Source organism: Corvus moneduloides, chromosome 12 (genome assembly GCF_009650955.1).
Source record: "Corvus moneduloides isolate bCorMon1 chromosome 12, bCorMon1.pri, whole genome shotgun sequence".
NCBI lineage: Eukaryota > Metazoa > Chordata > Aves > Passeriformes > Corvidae > Corvus > Corvus moneduloides.
This window is the reverse complement of record NC_045487.1, coordinates 16,152,606-16,173,015: the sequence shown is the minus strand read 5'-3', so window position 1 is coordinate 16,173,015 and position 20,410 is coordinate 16,152,606. Positions and strand designations below refer to the sequence as shown.

General features: G+C 42.6%; 1 protein-coding gene across 1 annotated transcript in view; it reads left to right on the top strand.

Moving 5' to 3' along the window:
• LOC116449969 (neural-cadherin-like) overlaps window positions 1-19,966 on the top strand; it is a 61,364-nt gene extending 41,398 nt beyond the window's left edge. The window contains exons 22-33 of the mRNA XM_032121969.1: window positions 2,167-2,438; window positions 3,259-3,473; window positions 4,474-4,601; window positions 5,170-5,297; window positions 6,611-6,734; window positions 7,294-7,474; window positions 8,347-8,513; window positions 9,078-9,342; window positions 11,666-11,846; window positions 12,796-13,040; window positions 14,563-14,717; window positions 17,636-19,966. Coding sequence (XP_031977860.1) covers window positions 2,167-2,438; window positions 3,259-3,473; window positions 4,474-4,601; window positions 5,170-5,297; window positions 6,611-6,734; window positions 7,294-7,474; window positions 8,347-8,513; window positions 9,078-9,342; window positions 11,666-11,846; window positions 12,796-13,040; window positions 14,563-14,717; window positions 17,636-18,031 — 2,457 coding nt within the window. The 3' untranslated portion in view covers window positions 18,032-19,966. The remainder of the gene's footprint in view (window positions 1-2,166; window positions 2,439-3,258; window positions 3,474-4,473; window positions 4,602-5,169; window positions 5,298-6,610; window positions 6,735-7,293; window positions 7,475-8,346; window positions 8,514-9,077; window positions 9,343-11,665; window positions 11,847-12,795; window positions 13,041-14,562; window positions 14,718-17,635) is intronic.
• Window positions 19,967-20,410: the final 444 nt, after the last annotated feature.

Here is a 20,410-nt window from a genome sequence, read left to right as displayed (position 1 = left end):
AGTCCTGCACAAAGGCAAAGTGACACTGCTCAGGTTTTCACTCGCCCTGGCCATATTTGGGTTTAATACATGGTCCATCGTATGGATGATTTTTCCCAAAGAGATATCAGCACTTTCCATTTGTGTGACTATGGTAGAGTCTGCCTGAGTCTGGGAACCAAACAGGGTTGCCTTAACTTACCACCTGCCTCCATCTTGGTGTATCTTAATGGCTCTGTGGATTATGAGAGTCTTCAGAGTGACCACATAGGAAATGCCAGAGAGTATTCATGAAGGGTAACGACTGCTTCTTTTGGATATTTATTGAATTACTGCAACAATAATATAGAAAATCCCACAGATTTCAAATATTCTCTGCCATAATATGTGACAAGCGAATTCATCGAAGTGGTAACAAGGGGATTGCTTCACGTATTTTAATGAAAAAATATGTTTGTATTAATTATATACCCCCTTTCAATATTTAATGAATAGCTTCAGTGAGTAATCACCAATAGTTCACAGAAAACCAATCATAGCTGGAGAATTCCTCCAGCAGTTTTTCTGTGTGTATAACTATAAATATAGAAAATAAGTAATTAGCACTGGAATTATTCATTGAATTGCTCCATAAATAATATGTTTGCATCACCTCCTGGGGATATAGTTTTACAACAGCAATTTTTATTTAGCAGAAAAATAATCCATCCTAATACTTTAAAGGAGCCAAGGTTGTTTATATACAGTTTTTTCTAGAACAGTATTACGTAGATGTCTAAATATGCATTACAGACTCTCCACTGATGGTGATAAACATGGGCAGTGGACACAGACCTGCATTGACAGGATGTATCATATCACTATAGAGTATACTCTGTGCCTTTGGGGGCATGGGCATCAATACATGCTATGATGTTTGAGAATATAGGGACAAAGGATTATTAAGGTCAAAGTTCTTACAGTGGTGAACTGAGATGACTACACAAATGAGAAGAAATGTATTTGTTTTGATCTTTTCAAATCTTACTTTTAAGATATTTGCCATAGGTTTTACCATTTGGAAAAATCCCCATATTAAATACATAAAATTCTAGAGTTGATAGTTTTACATTTGTATACCTTATTCATTTGTGTACCACTGTGAGAGTAGTGAGCCCTTTTGCCTCACTTACCCAAACTCAGGTTTGGGTACTAAATACACATTTCAGTGTATTTGAATCACCAAATACAGATCAAATACAGATCTGAAGCTTTATAACAGACACCTGTGCAAAATTCCCAAATAAGTGGAAGGAGCAAACTCTGATAATTTAGGTGTGTAGGCTGAAGAACAAAAAGCCAGGACTAATGGCAGCCCTGTTCTTGCCTCATACTGTGAGTGGCTCTCTTCCTCCCTCTCTGCCAGTGCTTCCTTGCTCTGTTTGGCATGGAAGCTGTGATCCTCAGAGTCAACTATTTCTACATTACCAGACCTGTGTTTACATGAGGCTTTTTCTATTTAGTACTTGGGCTTTGAGGTGCAACAGTGAACCAGCAAAGATTAACGTGGCATAGAATACAGTATCCAGTATGCTGAATTGACTCTGTTTTTTTCCACACAGTTTGACATGAAATGTAAATTTATGGGGCACAAATCATTAGACTGAATCCAAGTTGCTACAGAGTTGTCTTGTCAGGTCACTTTCTGTGGACATGATTATTGAAGCAGCTCAGCTCTGCATTTTCCTATGTCTGTATCCTTTTGTGTGAGATAATGTAAGAAATAATAGCTGGGTGTTACTGCTGAGGAAGGATTTATCCTGGCTTGAGCTGAAACACACCTGTTGCTGTTGGGGTGCAGAGAGGTGTGATGCAGATGCTGCAGCTCAGAATGCGGAGTTGTCTGCTCTCAGAGCTTTGGTCCTTGGAAATAATGTTAATTAGACCAGTACAGATTCAACATGTTCACAGTCAATCATGTCAGTGACTAAGTTTTTAGGAAATGCTGCTGCTGTAATTTTTTAATTAAATGTTTCCTGAATTTTTCAAATTACTTTTCTTTCCTGTGTAATCAGGGATGTTACTAAGTAATATTCAAGAAACTAAAACACTGCATTTAAGTCTCTGATGGCTTCGATTTTTCAGAATTGAGGTAAAAGCCGTTATTAGGATGAAAGTGGTGATGTGTTGAACTGTCTTTTCCCGTAGATCCAGTCAGCTCTACAACTGAACATTTCCCAGATCGATGTTGACGAGTGCAGGAGTGCCAACTGCAGTGAGGGCTGTACAAACCACCTCAGTGTGAGCGACATCCCCACGGTGATGGATACCGGGAGCGTGTCCTTTGTGTCCCTCACCACCTCCACCCACGGGATCTGCACCTGCTCCGCCCGTGAGCAGCTGCACCAGCCCTGCTCCTCCTACCCTCGCAGCCCCTGCCTCAATGGGGGCATTTGTACTGACACTTTGAATGGCTACAGGTGAGGAAACTTGCACTGCACATTATGTCTCCCTTCTATTTTTAAAGGCTCGAGTGGTGCTTACAAGGTACCGGTGTGAAATAACCATAAATGTACTTCTGACTGAAGGAGAAACAAAAAACCCCACAAGTGCACTGGGATGTAAACCTAATGGCAACAGGGGCTTTCCTGATGACCCCAATGGGGCTGTGGTCCCAAAAAGTGCATGAGTAACAAAACCCTGGGGAGCACACAGTGGTATAATTAACACGTGTCTTTTTTTAAGAGCACCTAATTCAGTATGAAGGCATGTGTGCCCTGTTTTTTTTCTCTTTTCCAGGAGAGTAATAGTAAGGGTGAATATCAGTGGTAGCAGCAGGGATGTAGGAGTGAAATGTAGTTCAAACAGTGGGTAATAAGGAGCCTAAAAAGCATTAGATAGTTAACTTGCTTTATTATAGCATCACCTGGCATGCAGCAGTATTCTCTTAGTGAAATTAATTCCAGCTAGGAATTAACCTCCCTGAGGTTAATTTACTCTGTAATAAATAGATGTTTGGTGTTCTGTGTTACTTATTTAGGGAAAAAGTTCATTGTTCTCAAAAACTTGGCCTCAAAAATACTTTTTTTTTTGAGGGAGTTAATATAGGGAATACTCTTAATACTAAAATACTCTTAGAGTATTTTAATAATTGCCAAGCACCCCTGAGAATCTGCTAAAATCTTTGTTTCGCTGATTTTTTAAACTGTGATTTAGTTCTGCATTTGCTGCATGTAAAACCAAAAAATAATGCTGAACATTGGGGAATTCTGACTATTTCTTTTGTTTATGGTCTTTCAGATGTCTTTGTCCTGCTTCCTTTCATGGACCAGACTGCCAGCAGACTAAGCACAGTTTCCATGGAAATGGTTATGCATGGTTTCGTCCCATCAGACCTTGTTTTGAAAGCTCACTGTCTCTAGAGTTTATTACTGTGGTTCCAGATGGACTTTTACTATATAGTGGCCCTTTATCAGATCCAGAACCTGGGAGTACAGAAAACTTCATTGCAATAGGTACTTCTGCAAAAGTGTGTGGAAAAATCAAATGTCTTTTGGGAATGGATTGCTTGTGACCAGTGTAATAATTGGACTATGAATTCTGTATTTCCATTTAATGAGGTAACTTATTTTCTGGTTTGAAAATATTTTGAAGCATTTCCTAACAAGTCTTTCTCCTTTGATGTCTATTTTTGTAGCCTGCACCTCTGGCTTTAGGTTCATCACAGAGTTGTAGAAATGAAGGGGAAAGCAAAACAGACAGATTGATCTATATAAAAAAATAATCTGCCTGGAAAAACTGTAGTGCTATAAAGGAATTTAGGTGCTTTGAAGATAGGTATTACATGAGTAGTGCAGTCACAGTCGCATGTCATTCTTGTTTGGTAAGAGGAGAAATCCACTTAAACTGTCTTGAGTCTTGGGGCAATTTTGCACACTTTTTTGAACAGGCAGTGATGTGATGGATGAATCCAGCCCCATGTGCCACTGTGGGAAGATTCATACACAAGCAGAACTCAGTGCTTTATGTTGACACACATTTAAAAGGTTACTGGTGTTTGTTTTTTGTGAATTAACATAGAAGATGCACAGTATGGTTGGCATTTTATATTTTCCTGATTAATTGAAAGGTAATATGGTTGGATAGTTAATCACGTACCTCTTTTTTTTGCCTTGCTTTGCAGTTTCTTGTAAATTTGAGTAGAAGATGGGAGGGAAGAAACCTGGATGTAGTAATTGTTTTAGAGCATCATAAAATTGCAGGTTGCTTCTCAGGAATTAGTTTCAGTATTTTGACAGAGAAGTGGAATAATCTAAAGTATATAAGTAAATAATATACTGAATGAGTATTTCTGCTTAATAGAAGACACAGAGTGTAACTCTAGTTATTTCTGTAGTGAACCCCCTGTATGTGACTAGCAATAACCATTAAATCAGTACAGTCACTAACTGCTGAGATATCCAAAAGAGAAAGATTCAAGTAGCTGAATTTAATTTCTTGTTCATGTTGTATTAGAACTCTCTAGTGGCGTTCCTGTGCTGAAGATGAGCCATGGCTCAGGTTTTGTGGTGCTGCAGTTTCCAAGTCATCTGAATGTAGCAGACAAGAAGTGGCATCGACTGGAAGTCAGAACCAATGGTCAGGTCAGTTATAGGATTTTTTTTTTTCTATATCTGGATATTAATATTTCCCATAGCATTTCTTTGTGCAGAGACAGGACAGTAGAAAGAAAAGACTGGGTAATTATATATATTGTCCTAACAGTTCTTGTAGATTTGATGAGTAATAGAAATTTTGGGAAGACCTCATTGTTAATTCCAAATCCACAGATATTGTAATCCATATTCTGGAATCAGAGGAATCTCTTTGCCTTTTTTAAGCTCTGCAGCAGCACATGTAGAATGTGGACACTAGAATCCATTACTTATGCACAAAAAGCAGATAATTATTTACTTGCAAATGCAGTTACAGATCTTGTGTAAGTGGTTAAAATACTCAGAAGCATAAATAAAGTGCAGAGCTAAGTAGCTCCTTTTGCTACATGGGTCCATTTTGGCTCTCCTGGTTATTGAAAGATGGAAAACAGAACAGGGAAAAACCCAACCCTTTTTGCTTGATGGTATGCAAGAAGTAAAAGATCAAAATTTGATATAACATGTTTATTGAATTGTGCAGCAACTGTTGCCTGAGTAGTGCTGTGTTCTGGCACAGGATGTTCGGTTCACTCTGGACCGGTGCATTGCAGCCGCGGTGTCGGAGATAGAAGGGGTTGGCAGGTGGTTGTCCACTGAAGATCGCACAAATTGTGAAGTCTTTGGGTCTGTTCCACGGAGAGCAAGGTACATTCCTGGAGATTCCCTGACAGGCAGTTGGTTCCAAGGCCTGTGAACATTTTATCTGTTAGATTGAAGCCAAGTTATTGATGACTGGGAGCATAAAAAGTATTTCCTCTTTTCTTGGACCTTCTAGGCCAAGCCTGGACCTTAAAGCACTAAACAAATTTTAAGGAACCAGTCTTCCCCTGAGTAGTGTTGCAGTACTAAGTGACAGCCCCAGACCACTGTGGCTGTTACTGGAGCTTTTGTGGGTCCTGTGTACCATCCTTCACCCAGAGAATTTCTCTCTGTTCATCAAGTCACTGTGAGCCTGCTCTTGAAAACCTCATGAATTTAGGCCAGTTGGCTTTGGAGTCCTGGGTCCAGTTTGTGCCCCACAGTGCAGGGTGGACAAGGAGCAACTGGGTACAGTCCAGAGAAGAGAAATGACTGTGATCAGCTCACCCTGAGAGTAAGAATCAAGAATGAAGGAATTGAGGTCAGCTAACAGAAAGAAGGGAAAACTGAGGAGAGATACGATAAGTCTCAGTGTGTATAAAAGAATGGTACAAAGAGGATTTAGACAATCTCTTCTGTACAGGGCCTAAAGTTACAGTGAGGAATATTCAGGTTATATTTTAGGGAAACCTTTGTACTAACAAAGATATTGGAGCTGTGACATAGATAGTCCCAGCAAGCATTCTGATGAGCATTGGGATTAAGCCTTGTCCACAGCTGCATGGAGCTCTCCTCGTCATGAGAGGAGCACAAAAAAGGGGGAAAATATAAGGAAAAGTGAATACAAAAGAAATGAATTGATAACTCTGGGGAAAAAAAAGTATGAGGACTAAAATACATGGAGCTCTTTGGCTTGGAGAGATGATTGGGAGACAGTGCAGAGACTGGACATGTTTACCATGCCTTTTAGACCACATGGACCCAACTTTTAGGTTTCTGACCTTTGTCATACACAGAATAGTCTTTGTTGTAGTATTCCTACAGCATAGGATGACAGTGCACACACAGAACACTTGAAGGAGAATTTGGTGTCTAGAATATCACAGATGTTTCTGACTTGAACACAAACATATCCAAAATGAAATAGTGTCCCACAATTAAACTTCCAGTAGGTTTCACTGTCACATTTAAAACAATGCCCTTTATTTTAAAGGGCCAACATCTCCTCAATGACTATTTCAGAGAGAGAAGATAAAGTAGTTGCATTCTATTGTTATGTTATAAAGTCTGTGTTATTTGGAAATGCAGTGTATTTATTTATCTGCCTGTGTTTGAAGGTAGATGCACATCTATTTTTATTATTTTTATGATTTTTAAAGGTATTTGAATGCAAACCATGTTCTCCAACTGGGTGGTGTGAAAGAGTTGTTACCATATTCCTACCCACAATTGCTACACAAACATTTTTCTGGTTGTTTGCGCAATTTCATCTTGGATACTCAGGTAAGAGCAGAGTAACATTTGCTTTAGCAGAGGAGAAAACTTTGTTATTTAATTTTTGGGAGATTTATATTACACATGAAACTTCTGCTTCCATTAATGTATTCGATGCCCACATGCATCAGTGAAAGATAGAAGAAAATTCTGGGGTTTTCTGTGATAATTAGAATAACTACCTTGAAAAGTTATTTCTCAGTACAAGGAGATGTATTAATGAGCCAAGAACTGTGTGTTTGCTTATCCCCTGCTTCATGCAGCTGTTCTCCAAGCTTCTTTATGCATTCAGGGAACTTCCGAATGGCAATTGTATAACAGTACATTTATGCCAGCTGTCTGCTTTGTTAGGAAGTATTAGGGTTTTTTTGCTTTCATAGTCAGTTGAGTTTATTCAAAGGCAGAATATGCTCTTGATAAAATCAGCTGAAGTCTGAATGTCAGAAAGCGAACTTAGTAACTTAAGCAATGCAGATGAGGAACAGACAGTGAAGTGGTGCATCTATTTCTGTTTAAAAATAAAATGTTTCTCGAATAATATTTTTGTGTCATGAATTTTCTCTTGAAGGTATATGACCTTCAGTCTCCTGCAGAGTCCCTGAACAGCTTCCCTGGGTGCACCCTGACGGATGGGAGCTGTGAGACCATGGGATCTTCTTCCTGTGGTATCCATGGGAGGTGCCTTGGAGACTGGGGCTCGTTTGCATGTCACTGTTTGCCGGGCTACCACGGTTATCGATGTGATAAAGGTGAACCCTGTTTATCTGTTTCATTATTGGTAGGCTGCTAAATTTTACAGTACAGGAAACTTCAAATCTTTGCAGGTAATATTGCTGAGGTGATTTCTGATGTTTACATTATGTAAAGCCATGTTGCAGTGTAGTTGCTTCTGATTGTTAACAATTTCTTTTCTAATTCCCTTTGAGAAATTGCTTTCTTGGTATGGGATCATTTCTTTAATCCTGAGGGTGTTTGTGCAATGACTGTATAATGACATGACTGCATGAGAAAAAAATTAAGAAAAAAAAAATTTATTACAGTTGTTTGCATCTGTCTACACTTTCAGAAATATCGAATAACCTAAAAAATATGAGTGTGCCAGTACCACTTTCTGTGCAGAATTAGAAACATACAACTGGAACTAGAAATCACTGCTCTGCTGCCGTCAGGAAGAGACTGCTGGCTTAAGGAGCTGTGCTTTGGGAATAGCAGGATCTGTAGCTCTCATGGAGCCAAAGTTTACAGCAGAAAGACAACTATAAAATAGCACGTTGTGAAATTTGATCATGGTACTTAATACATGGTCTGCAGTCTCTTGTCTTGGTCAGAGGTGCTGCTTCCCTGCTGTCATCCCATGTGAGCATTGTAAGGAAGAGCATTAGCAGGATCAAGTTGGGTGGGAGAACACCTCTTTACAGAGAAAAATGAAGCGAGAGAGTGACTGGGGAAGCTGGCTCGGAAATAAATGCAGGGGTATGTCCCAAAAGACAAGCTGTCTCACAGATCCATGCTGTGCATTGCAATTGTTTCCTTTTACTTTCAACTCTTCTTACGACATTAAGGGAAATAATGATACTTCCCTCTCCTCACGAGATGGTTTAAAGGTTTCTATCCCCTTCAGTGGCCAAGGAGTACCTGTTTGAGGCAGGCAGCCACATCCGCTACCAGCTCCCTGTCAGTGTGTCTGCCCGCAGGACGCTGTTCGAGGCCTTGGTGCGCACCCGGCAGCCCGACAGCGTCATCACCACCATGCTGTCCCGGGGCAAGGACGAGCACATCACCCTGCAGGTGAGGGGGCACCCCACACAGAGACACTGTGACATCAGTGCCAGAGACAGCTCAGAGAAACACTCACTTAAGAGATGGAAAATGAACAAAAAACTTAGGCTGACCAAGACTTGGGAATTTGTTTTACGGATACGTGTGGGTCTGATGCTTTACTTGAGATATTGACCACTCAGCTGTGGTATCCCGTCAGATTTCAATGGCAGTTGCAGTGAAATACAGTTTCTATACTGTATAGGATGAATAGGGTGTGTACCTGGTGTCCTTTTGAACCATGTGGCCAATTCTGCATAGTTCAGACTCTGCGAAGCAAGGTGCCTGTGGCAGTTCTAATTTATGCAAGAGAGATCAATTACTCCAGGTGGCTTAGATATTACTGTGAGTATATTGCTACCATATTTAGGTTGCCTAGTTCAGTAGCACGTGAAGTATTTTTATATTACACTTAAATGTGCAGTGTAAACATACCCTAAATTTAAACAAATGCTTTAAGATTGAAGTTACAGGCCAATACAAAATGCCAGGCAATGACTTTTCTTTTTTTGCTATTTGTTAATTATCCACAAGGTTGTTCAGGGACTCTTAGTGGTCTCATACAATCTGGGTGATGGGGACTATTCTGTAAGCCTTCCCTCCTACCACGTTGATAATGGTGAATGGCATCACATCACACTGGAGAGAAACGAGAATGAATTTACTCTTCGCCTTTACGAAGGAGGTGGGAAGAGAGAGATTACTAAAGCAGCAGGATTATACAAAGAGATTGTCATTGACCCCAGTAGCTTGGTCCTTGGAAACACCTACCCATTCAATCAAAACAAGAGTTTTCAAGGTAGGAGTTCTTGATCTCATTGTTCATAATATGGATCTTTAAAAACGAAGGCATATTTCAGGAAACTTTCTTGTTTATGTAGAGCCCAAAATACAGGGATGTCCTGCATGACACTTTGCCACAGGAACAGATAAGCTGTTCTGACCAGGAGAAGGTACAGCAGATAATTGTCAGCAAATGCACTTGGCTACTGGACTTGGAACAATGATGGTCACCTCTTGCTTTGGCTGCAGAGTGTTTGTACCTGGAGATCCAGAAGCTTCTCCTGGGTGGACTGTGGATGGCTCCCTGCCTTGGATAGACAGAGCTGGTTCAGTGCATGGTTCTGTCCAGTCTGTTTGGTAGCTCTCGTTCCTTCCCAAACACATCTGTTCCTGTGCTGAAAGGAATTTTTCCATTTTATATGTGAATTGCATAGCACCCACCAAATCCTGGTTTATTACCTCTGTATTACTGGATTTTATACTCAGTCAAAGCATTAACTAAAATTAGAAATGGTTTATTGAATTAGAGCTAAAAATCTGAATTTTTAGCAACTGAATGGATGAGGTCATGGTGTCTGTTAAAAGCAAATCAGTTCCAGCCTGGAAATTGAGTAGTTCCACAAAGGAGAAATATAAAGAATTGTAAGTCTGGGATATCCATGGCAGCTCTTTGCTCTGAGCTCAGCTGGAAGTTTGGCCTTTGCCTAAACCCACAGTGTAAGTAAAGCACAGCAGCACAGCTTTTATTGTCAAGGAAGACACATGGCTGCTGGTTAAATGCACCTGGTGTCTGTAGGTCACCTCTCTCCCATGCCCTTCACCTCTTTAACCAGGTCCTAGTAAATCCATTCAGAACAACCTGGTCACGTTTTCACCAGGCAAAAGTACTTCAGTGAGTAATACAAAAGTGCCTGGAGAAAAATTAAATAGAGTAATAATTTACAATGTAAGTGTATCACAAATTATTTAGAAAAATATTGTTTTCTATTGCTTTACTAGAAGAATTCCAATAAATAAAGTTTATGATGTGAATTAGGGAGCATATTTTGAATTTTTTATTTATGGGAGTAATAGTGTTTGTTTTTAAGTAAATAAAGAAGTCAAATGGTTGTGTGAATATCATTTTAATTAGGACAATTAATGTTGCTGCCATGTAGCTGAAACTTTAAGGACTTCAAAGTCATAAAATGTACTTAATTTATCAAAGTATATGTTTTCATACTGAGGCATCTTGTGCATACAAAGTTAATGTCACACATCTTCAGTACAAATTTTCTATCTCTGATTGAAGACTCTTTCCCCATTATTTGTGGTTTGCTCTTCACACTATAAAGTTAAGCTGTAAGCTACAATTTAAAATCAGCCAAACACATTTTTACTGGTGCATTGAAAAATAGAACAGGTTATCCACGTGTAACAGATTTTCCACAATATTTGGACTTTTTGATGGAAATCACAGTGGAGGGGTACATATTCCACTGACTTTAACTCAGGCAAATAGGGGCCCTGTCATGGTTTAACCCCATCCAGCCTCCAGCCCCTCAAAGCCTCTCGCTCACTTCCCTACCAGCAGAATCAGGGAGACAATCAGAAGGGTAAAAGCTGGAAGATCCCTGGGTTGAGACAAAGACAGTTTAATAGGGAAAGCAAAAGCCATGCATGCAAGCACAGCAAAACATGGAATGAATTCCCTGCTTCCCATGGACAGGCAGGTGTTCAGCACCTCCAGGAGAGCAGGGCCACATCCCGTGGAATGGTTACCTGGGGTGGCAAACACATTCACTCCAAACATCTCCCTTTCTTCCTTCTTCCCCTCACTGCATGCATCCTGTGCATGATGTGATGATATGGTCTGGAATATCCCGTGGGTCAGCTGGGGTCACCTGTCCTGGCTGTGTCCCTTCCAAGCCTCCTGTGCATCCCCACCTTCCTTCCCAGCATGGCCCTACAAAAGCCAGGAAAAGCCTTGGGTCTGTGTGAGCCCTGCTCAGCAAGAACAGAAACATCTCTATATTATCAATCCTGTGCTCAGCACAGATCCAAAACACAGCCCCACACCAGCCCCTGGGAAGAGAAATAAGTCTGCCCCAGCCAAAACCAGCACAGGCCTGCAGCAGCACTTGATTCTCATGGAAAATGCTGGGAATTTTGATATAAAACTTTAGCAAATTCAGTCCAAAAATGAAGGACAAGGCTATGAAAGTTTAAGTGGATTCAGTCCTGGATTTAAACTTTGGTAGCCTGTGTCCTTTGTTAAGCATAAACTGCCAAATCTTACAGCTGCTTCAAATGATCTTGCTGAATGGTTTTTAAAACTGTCTCTTTGTGCCTTGCTGCAGGATGTATGAAGGATGTCAGATTTAACAACTACAGAATCCCTCTGGACACTCATGGGAAGGAGATGGTGTCAGTATTGAGTGCCCAAGGCGTCAAAGAAGGCTGTTCTTCGGAGGCCTGTAGGAATAACCCTTGCAACCAGGAATTTATTTGTATTGATTTGTGGATGATGCATGAATGCAGGTAACTGGTGAAAATAGAAGCACAAAACCTTTCAGAATGAGGTGGGAAGGGGTGGATGTTGAAGTGTGGAGCTTGAAGCCTGCCCCTGGCAAACCTCATCAAATCCCTGGAACCACAGTGGCATACAAAGCTGTACACCTGCATCGGCAGCAGGTTGCTCTGTCCTTACAGGCACCACCCTCAGCTGATTTAAATCAGCCTGGCTCCAGGGATTCTGGAGCAAGTTCAGCTGCCTGTCTAATGGAAAACATTTAAAGAGAAGCAGCAAATCCAGGATGTTTATAAACCCTGGAACCAGGACAGGAGGGTGTGTGAGCTGGAGTGGCACAGTTCCCTGGCTGTGCTGTAAAGCTTGTGTTGTGCAGTGTCAGTGCTTTCTCCTGTGAGGGTCTGACTCCTTACACAGCCCCAGGCTATTACCTCTGTTCCCTCCCAGGCTCCTCCAGCTGCCTGAGGAACACCACACCATTAAGCTCAGATTCTTGTGTGTATGGCTGGGGCTGGGGTCAGGACAACACTAATTCCTGCTGGTTGTGGTGTGCAAATGTACACTTTACTTACAAACACCTTAATGTTGCACACACTCCTGACTGCCACTGTGCACACAAATGGAGTTCTCTAACTCTGGAAACTCAAAGAACATAGCACAGCTTGTCCTGCCTAGCCAGAACTGCAGACCCCAACCCACCTGGTTTTGATAAGGATAATCTTGCAGAAGGCAGTGGAACTACCAGAGTTCTGAAAGCCCCAGACATACGGGTTTGAAGTTGTGGAGCATTGCTACCTCGGGAAAAGCTACAACCTGTAATGATTTCACGTACCTTACTCCCAGTGGCTGCTTCAGAAACCGTGCAGGGTGTCACCAAAGTGTGTTTTAAAATCTTCAGTGCTGCCTGTCATGGCTGTTTCTTCCCAATCTAATGGTCCCATTTTGCCTTGGTGTGAGCAGCTGCCCTGCAGGACACATGATCCTGGAGAACGCCTCAGGCCGGCAGTGCGTGTACACGGCGTGCGCCGAGCAGCCCTGCAACTACGGCACCTGCGTGTCGCTGTCCCCCACCGCCTTCCAGTGCCACTGCCCCGACGGCTACACCGGGCGCCACTGTGAGATCACCCTGGCCATCTTCCACAAGGACACGGGCCTGAGCTTCACCTCCCTCTTCGCCATCTGCATCTGCTTCCTGGCGCTCTTAGGTAGCTATGGCAACTATGTCTTGTATTACCTGTGGTGAGCTCACGTGTCCACCTGTCCTGAGCAGTCATCGTCTCATGTCCTGCTGAAAACTCCTGGGAGAGACTCGACTCTGCCTTCATTCCTTTACTATGGTCCTGTCACTGATTTCTCATCCCTCTGTGCATCCATTGCTAAGTGAATCAACATTTGTGAGCTATGGAAGGTCTCTGCAGTTTTGTTTTCTTCACATTTTCACTTCATTGCTGAGGGACTGTTCAGATGCAAAATTGGAAGCAAATGCAATTGAACAGCAAGAGCAGAAATTACTACCAGATAAGCATTGTTTAAAATACTTCAGAGCATGAAACAGATTTTTCATGGAGAAACTTCCTGTCTGACAGGAATACCCTGGTCAGGCAGGAGCAGACTTTGCATCTTGCTAGTTGTGTCCCAGCTCCTAAACAGCTGCTTTTGGCTTCCTCAGCCATTTTCAGGCTTAGGCATTGGATCTCAAAAAGAAGAGGAAAACCAGAAGGATCTTACTAGTGAGGAAGGATCACATCTTGGAATGTTTCTTGTTTATTCAAATGTCATGGAAGTTTGCCTGAGTAAAGACATGGGATTTTTCTCCTGGCTTTTAGTGTTAATGCAGTTTCATTCAGAAGTTGTTGTAAGAGTATGGAAATACCATCGTTTTCCCCAACACTGCTAGATACTATGTTTGCTATGCAAATGTGAGCAGCAAAATTGTGGGAAGCTAAGTGGTATCACAGCTCTTGGAATCCCAGATAGCTGAGGTTGATAATAGCTCTTTATGTTAGAGGAGTGCAGGGCATGGACCTGTGTGTACCTCAGTTTCAGTCCCAAGGTCATTTAGATGCTGCTCCACAGAACTGCTTCCATGTAGATATTCTCTAAGAGATTCTAGTTTCCTTAATTCACTGCACCCGTAATTTATGGTATTCAATGCTTTGAGGTGTTACTCTGAGCTTTTATCAATTTTCATAGAGTTGGTAACACAGTGACACACAAGTTTCTATAGAATGTTCAGTATCTGATGTTGAAGCTTGTCAGTTGTGTAAAATGCACTTCAGCATTTAAGAAAATTGTTTAAATCAATGAATGCTAAGGCAAAATATGCCTGAATCTTGTTTTCTAGTAAAACATCTAAAAGTAATTTCCTGTTTTGTCGTGTGTCTTCTTGTGTTTCATTTTTGTATAATTGTGTCTGTTACTGTCATCATCTTGTTACTTTTTTGTCCCCCTCTGTAATCCATTTTCTGTGACAAAGTTCAACTCCACCACAGGACAGAGACAGGTCAGAGACACCACTTGGTCTTTAACCAACTTTGAGTTGGGCTTTAAAGGGTGTTGCAAAATGCTCTTTAAAGGCTTTTTTTCTGTGTTTGATGTTCACCACACTGGAAAGTGCAAACCCCAGACATTTTCTGAGAACCCCAGAGTGCAGCCGTGCTGGCCCTGCTGCGCACTGGGGTTTACTGGTGCCTGCATCACCTCTGCTCTGCTCCTCTGTTCCCACAGCTCTGCTCAGTGCCGGCCTCCTCTGGGCCCACTGGAAGACACGCAAGGGTGTGCGTGGAGGCGTTTACCACGGCTCTGCTCATCCTGAGGATCTGGAGGACATCAGGGAAAACATCCTCAACTACAATGAAGAAGGGGGTGGGGAGCAAGATGAAGTAAGGATCACTGTTACGTTACAATTAAGAGGGGACTGGTGTATCACCATGCTAAGAAAAATGTACTTTGTGCTTTGTCCTCAGCCTTTTTTCTGCTGATTCAGCCCTGTAGTTGGCAGATTAATTATTTGGAAGGGTCTGTACACGAGGCTGCATATTTCCTAAGCAGAGATAAGTGCTTACCCATTTTTAATTTGTCTTATAGCCAGTGATCCTGAGTGCATGTTGTAAGGAGCCTGTAGGGTGAGTTTAGCAGTAGGGAGCTAACAGCTGCTGGGTTTGGTTTTGGGGTTCAGGAGACACTGAGGTTCTCAGGGCTGATTTCTGCTGGAGCTCCAAGGGGTTGGAAGAGCCTGGTGTGACTGTTTCTCATGGCCAGGCTTTTCCAGAGACTGTTCCCAACAGCAGATGTTCACACCCCACGTGTTGGGAAGGGGAGGTGCTGAATTGGCTCCTCTGAAGCCCTGGGGCATGTGGTGGTTGTGGAAGAACCTTTCTGCATTTTTGTGTTTTGGAGATAAATACACCCGTGAACACAAGCTGTTTGTAGAGTAGAGCAGATTATACCCAAAGCAGGTGTTATTAACATTCCTGCTGGCTGGTCTAAGGTTTTCATGTGTCAGTGGAAGGCAGAGCTTTGAAGGAAAACTGTGGATATTATAAACAAGTACTCTTAATAGATTATTTACTGACCTATAGATGCTTTCTATGTTTATAAAAGGCAAGAAACTTCATTGCCAACTGTTCATTTAATGGATTCAAGGGGTGGTATGACTCTGCAGAGGTAATAATAGTCATGGTGCCAGTGTGATGGGCCAAAAAAAGCCAGTGATTTAAAAATATTCTTACTTGCAGAGTATCCTTATTTTCTTGGTGATTTAGTGGGAACGTAATAAACACAGACATTTCCCATGTGATAACATAGGCAGCTATAAATCCTGTTTTCCTTAATCAGATTAACTTCCTCTGCAGTATTTTGCAATTTTACACCCAGAAGGTCTCTTTGAGGAAATCTACAGTTACTGTATGACATGTTTAATTACTTTTGGAGAGCTCTTAAAATACACTCCTTATTTTAAGCAGTGGAATCAAATTAGTGACTTGATGATCTCCATCTGAGGCTGTTACTCTGCCTGAAGAAACAGTGCTTGGAGTGAAGTCTCTCTGGGTTCTTTGCAGTCTTCCTAAATTATTCAGATTTAACAGTTGCTGGAATTGCAGCTGAAACTTTTTAAGCTAAAACCTAGTTGTTTGATTAAAAAAAAACCCCAAACAAACCAGTCCCCAAAATACCTAGAATTACACCACTTAGTTGTGTTCTAATGTTACATCAACAAAAGGATCATGAGGCCACTTGGATAAGAGAGTTTCATTTTTGTAATGTTAGTGTATGGTAGGGATATGGGGACAAGAGGTTGTCATATGAAGGAGTTTCTGCATCTGAAATAAATAAAACCTTCCCCCAGAGAAATTAGGAGCTCATAAAAATTGCAGGTCAGTGCATTGTTGAGTACACACTGAACTCAACTGACCAGCAGATGTTGTTAAAAGCCAGCTCTGGACCCAGAGGCAGGGGTTGAGTTGGGTTTGTAGATGGCCAACCAAGAAGGGTTTATTATCAGAAGAAATGTGTCATTTTAATGAACAATTAGTAGCAATGAAGGGTAATTTTAATATCACCCAGTTCAGTGAAGGGATGATCCTCAAGTTTGTATTGGAACAAGCTCCCATTTAACTTGAATACTATGAGAAGTTGCTTCATGTCATGGATTCTCCTGATATCCATGTTCAGAGTGGGGCTGGACTGGAGCTTGCATTAATTTAGACGTGCCTAAGGCAGGGATCTGGGCTGTAGGTCTTGGTGTTCCTCATCAACACTCCTCAGTCGCTGGAGGAATGGGAATAAGCAGCTCCTGTTCCAACCCCCGTCCTGCCACTTAGGCAGCCTCTTGATTGCAGGTTGGGGAATTTAAATCGTTCTCTGCCTCCAGGGGAAATTCAGCAAAACTCACTGAGATTACCTCGGTTAATCTCTTACAACATGGTTATGCACAATGCCACGTGCTGGATAACTAAAGAAATCTTTTGGGAAGTGCTGATTCTACACCTTCTGTTCCCATGAACAGTATTAGCAATACAAACAATTACTTGTTTGCTGTAATGACCTCTGTCTCCTACCACCTGTCAGCATTCTTCTTTGGCCTGTAAACCAGTCCAGGGACACAGCCTTTGGGTTGTAGGGAGGTGAAGGATGCTGGGGGACAGGACTTCTTCACTGCAGGTGGCACAAAGATTCTGATCAGTGAATGCCATTAACTGTTGGCATTGGCAGCTTCGTGCCGGAGTTTGTGGCACAATTCCCAGACAGCATTTACTGTGGCTGAGCTGGGACGGAATTAGTGACTTCTTTGGGAGTAGGTAGTTTTACTTGGCTTTTAAAATTGTGCCACTGCCATGTAACATAATTAGCCATTATTCCAGAGACTGGTAAAATTCTGTCAGAAATCACGGTAGATTTTTGAACTACTGCTGCAGAAAGATTTCTTTAACGTGCTGTTTGTGAATACCCTTTCTTACCTCTTCTGCCGTGCTCGTGGTATCAGTGTCCAGTGATGATAAGACACTCAGATCTGAATTTCAGAACAAAGATTAGGGGCGTTTCTGTCATGTTTATTTAGGTTTTGGTATGAAATCAGACTTGATTCTGACCCCGACCTCAGCAGTACAGACTGCACAGGTGCTCCTCACAGCCTTTCTCAGGTGCATTGCAGGTGGCAGAGTTGGCAGAGCACCCAACCCTTCAGGTGTTCGCAGCAGACGGACTGACTCGGGATCATTCCTTCTTTATGTCCACCAGAACACGAACTTTTGGGACCTACAGAGAGTGTTAATTCCATGTGCCCGATTTCTCCCTGCAGGACGCCTACAACATGGCAGCGCTTCAGGTGTCTATCCAAGCCAGCCCAGCCTATTCCCTCCACAAGAAGGAGCTCCCAGGGCAGCGGCAGGGCGCCGTGAGGGCCGTGTCGCGGCGGGCCCAGCCCGGGGCGGCAGCGGGGCCCGCGGAGCTCGGGCGGGTCCTGTCGGCGCTGCTGAGGGAGGCCGAGCGCCGAGCCCCGGCCGCGCCGCAGGACTCGCTGCGCGTCTTCCGCACCGAGGGCGCCGGCTCCAGCGCCGGCAGCCTCAGCTCCCTCAGCTCCCTCAGCTCCGCGGGGCTGGGCGACGGCAGCGCCTGCGAGGACATCCACGAGTGGGGACCCAAGTTCGAGAAACTGAGGGAGCTGTACTCGCACAGAGAAGCAGGAGACCTGTAGCTCCCCAAGGCTGCTGTTTTCAGTTCTGGAAGCACAGGTGAGGCAGAGTTTTTTGTACCGCCGCTCTGTAATACCCTCATCCGGTCTTTTTCACTTGCTACAACAGGGATTCAGATTCCCACTGAGGCACACTTGGCAGCTAGTTGAAAACTAAGTAGGAGCTAATCCTTGGGACATCCTGGACGTTTGCATCTTGGGATATATACTAACTGGGAAGAACAAAACCCGGGGTATTCAGTCATTTGCATACAGTGGTTAAGAAGTACAGGTATTTTGTCACTGAAGTAATGCAGGACTCTGAGGGATCCAGTGCACACGGCCTGAGGTGTGCTGGAGCCGAGGGAAGCGTGCTGGGTGTGCTGTTTCTGGTGCTTTAATAGTTATTTCAAGAAAAAACCACCTTGTCTTTTTCTCATGTAAATCAAGTCCACGGTGTTATTACATCCCTCTTGTTTCCCACGCTGGGCCCACTGACAGCCCTGCTCACTGAACACAGTGCAGGTGCCACTGCAGGGCTACAGGTAAAGGAATGAAGCAGATGGATGAACTGGAACTTCAGTTTTACTGTGATGAAATCCCTTTATGCTCTTGTACAAGGGCAGAAACTGGATTTAGGCACAACACATGAAGCCAGCTGCTTACAACTATCTACTTTTCCTAAGGAAAAGGCCAGGTTTTCTGGCTACGTGCCTCAAAGGGGGCTGGTCAGGAATTTGAGTAGCCAACACCACAGTTCACCATAATCTCTCATTCCTAATGAGCTGCTAAACTGAGCCTAAACCAGCCTGAACTGTGTTATTTGATCTACAATTGTGTCCCTCATGTTTTGTTAAATCTCCTTTGACAGAAATACTGCAGGACTCACCTGGGGACAGAGAAACATGGAAAAACTAACAGCAGTAGCAGGGGGTGGAATATTATGCTCTAAATTAATCGGTCCCTTTTTCAGACCATTTAATGTCCGGCTACAGTGCTGGATTTTTCTTAAACTTGACAATATTTGGAAGAGAGAAGGTGCCACTAAATTAATTTTGATTTATTTTTTAAATTGAGACCATTTGTACAGATAAATGGAGTACAGTGTAGCAAACCTCAAATCTTTAAGCTGTGTAAATTATATCCATTATAATATGTAAACTATGTTTAATATGTACATTATATATTAGGAGCTAATGATATAAATATGTCCTAGCTAGTTTCTAATAATTCGTTTCATTAAAACAAAGCATGAAACAATGTATTGTAACAGATTAAAACTGCTTTGCTCACAGTTGCATCAGTAGCTTGTTTTGGGAGGGCTTTTATTTTTTGGGAGGGCTTTTATTTTTTTACATATATTAAAACCTGTAACTAGGTGAGTGCTGTCTGTAGGCCAGCTCAGTTTGCATGCTTCCCAAATGACAAATGTTCACACAGTACCTTGTTCTCACGTGCATTTGTGCCACACTCTGGAAAAGCTTCAGTGCACCATTAACCACTGGTTACACACTGCAGGTGGTGGGCATTGTCCTCTGGAAAACCTAAATCCCCTTTTTACCCACACCCAATGGTTTTGGTTCACAGACAGTACAGAGTCTGTGATTTTGTAATTTTACTGACATTGGCTTGGGAGGAAACCTTGGCTGAAGCATCCTGCAGTGTTTGCAAGTCCAGTGTGCCAGCTCCTGGATTCTGTGATGTCAGCAGTCAAAGACAGTGCATGGAAAATGAATTAAATATATATTATGCACAAAAGTCTATTCCTTCCTGAAACAGCAGTAATTCTGTCTACATACCTTGTGTTCTTCCCGTACCTATGGACATGCTGTTGCTTTGGCTGGTTTTAATTTAATTTGTCCTGTAAGCTCCTTGGGGCCAACACTGTCTTTATTTGCCTGTGAAGTGTCCTGCCTATCTCAGCACCATATAAATAATAAACCAGCCTTCTGTCCAGGGTGTCTCTGCCTTGTTTGTGTTTAAGGATGACTAAAATGTGGACTCTGTTGAATTATTTCTCTTAGTTTTGATCAGATGCTTCCACAGGTGCTGTGCTGCCTGAAAAGCTTCTGCTGGTGGGCTCAGGATCCAGTTACACACCCAAAGGACTCTTTGGGGTTTCTCCAGGGGAACGAGACCTTGTGAAAGCTCTTCCTCCATCCCTGAGGAAGTAGACTGGTCCCTGGGTGAGAGTGACAACAAGCACAAGCACAACTGGTGTCCAGGAACCTGCTGGGGATAAACAGGTCACAGAGCAGCCACAGAGCTGCTGAGGCTCAGATGTCTCAGTGCTTTTCCCAAATGTTGCTGCCCTACTGCTGCTTCCTTCCCTGTTACAGCTGTGGCCCTACTTTGTAACCAAACATAAAAACAACACCCCCAGAGCCTGGGAGCTGCCTCTGT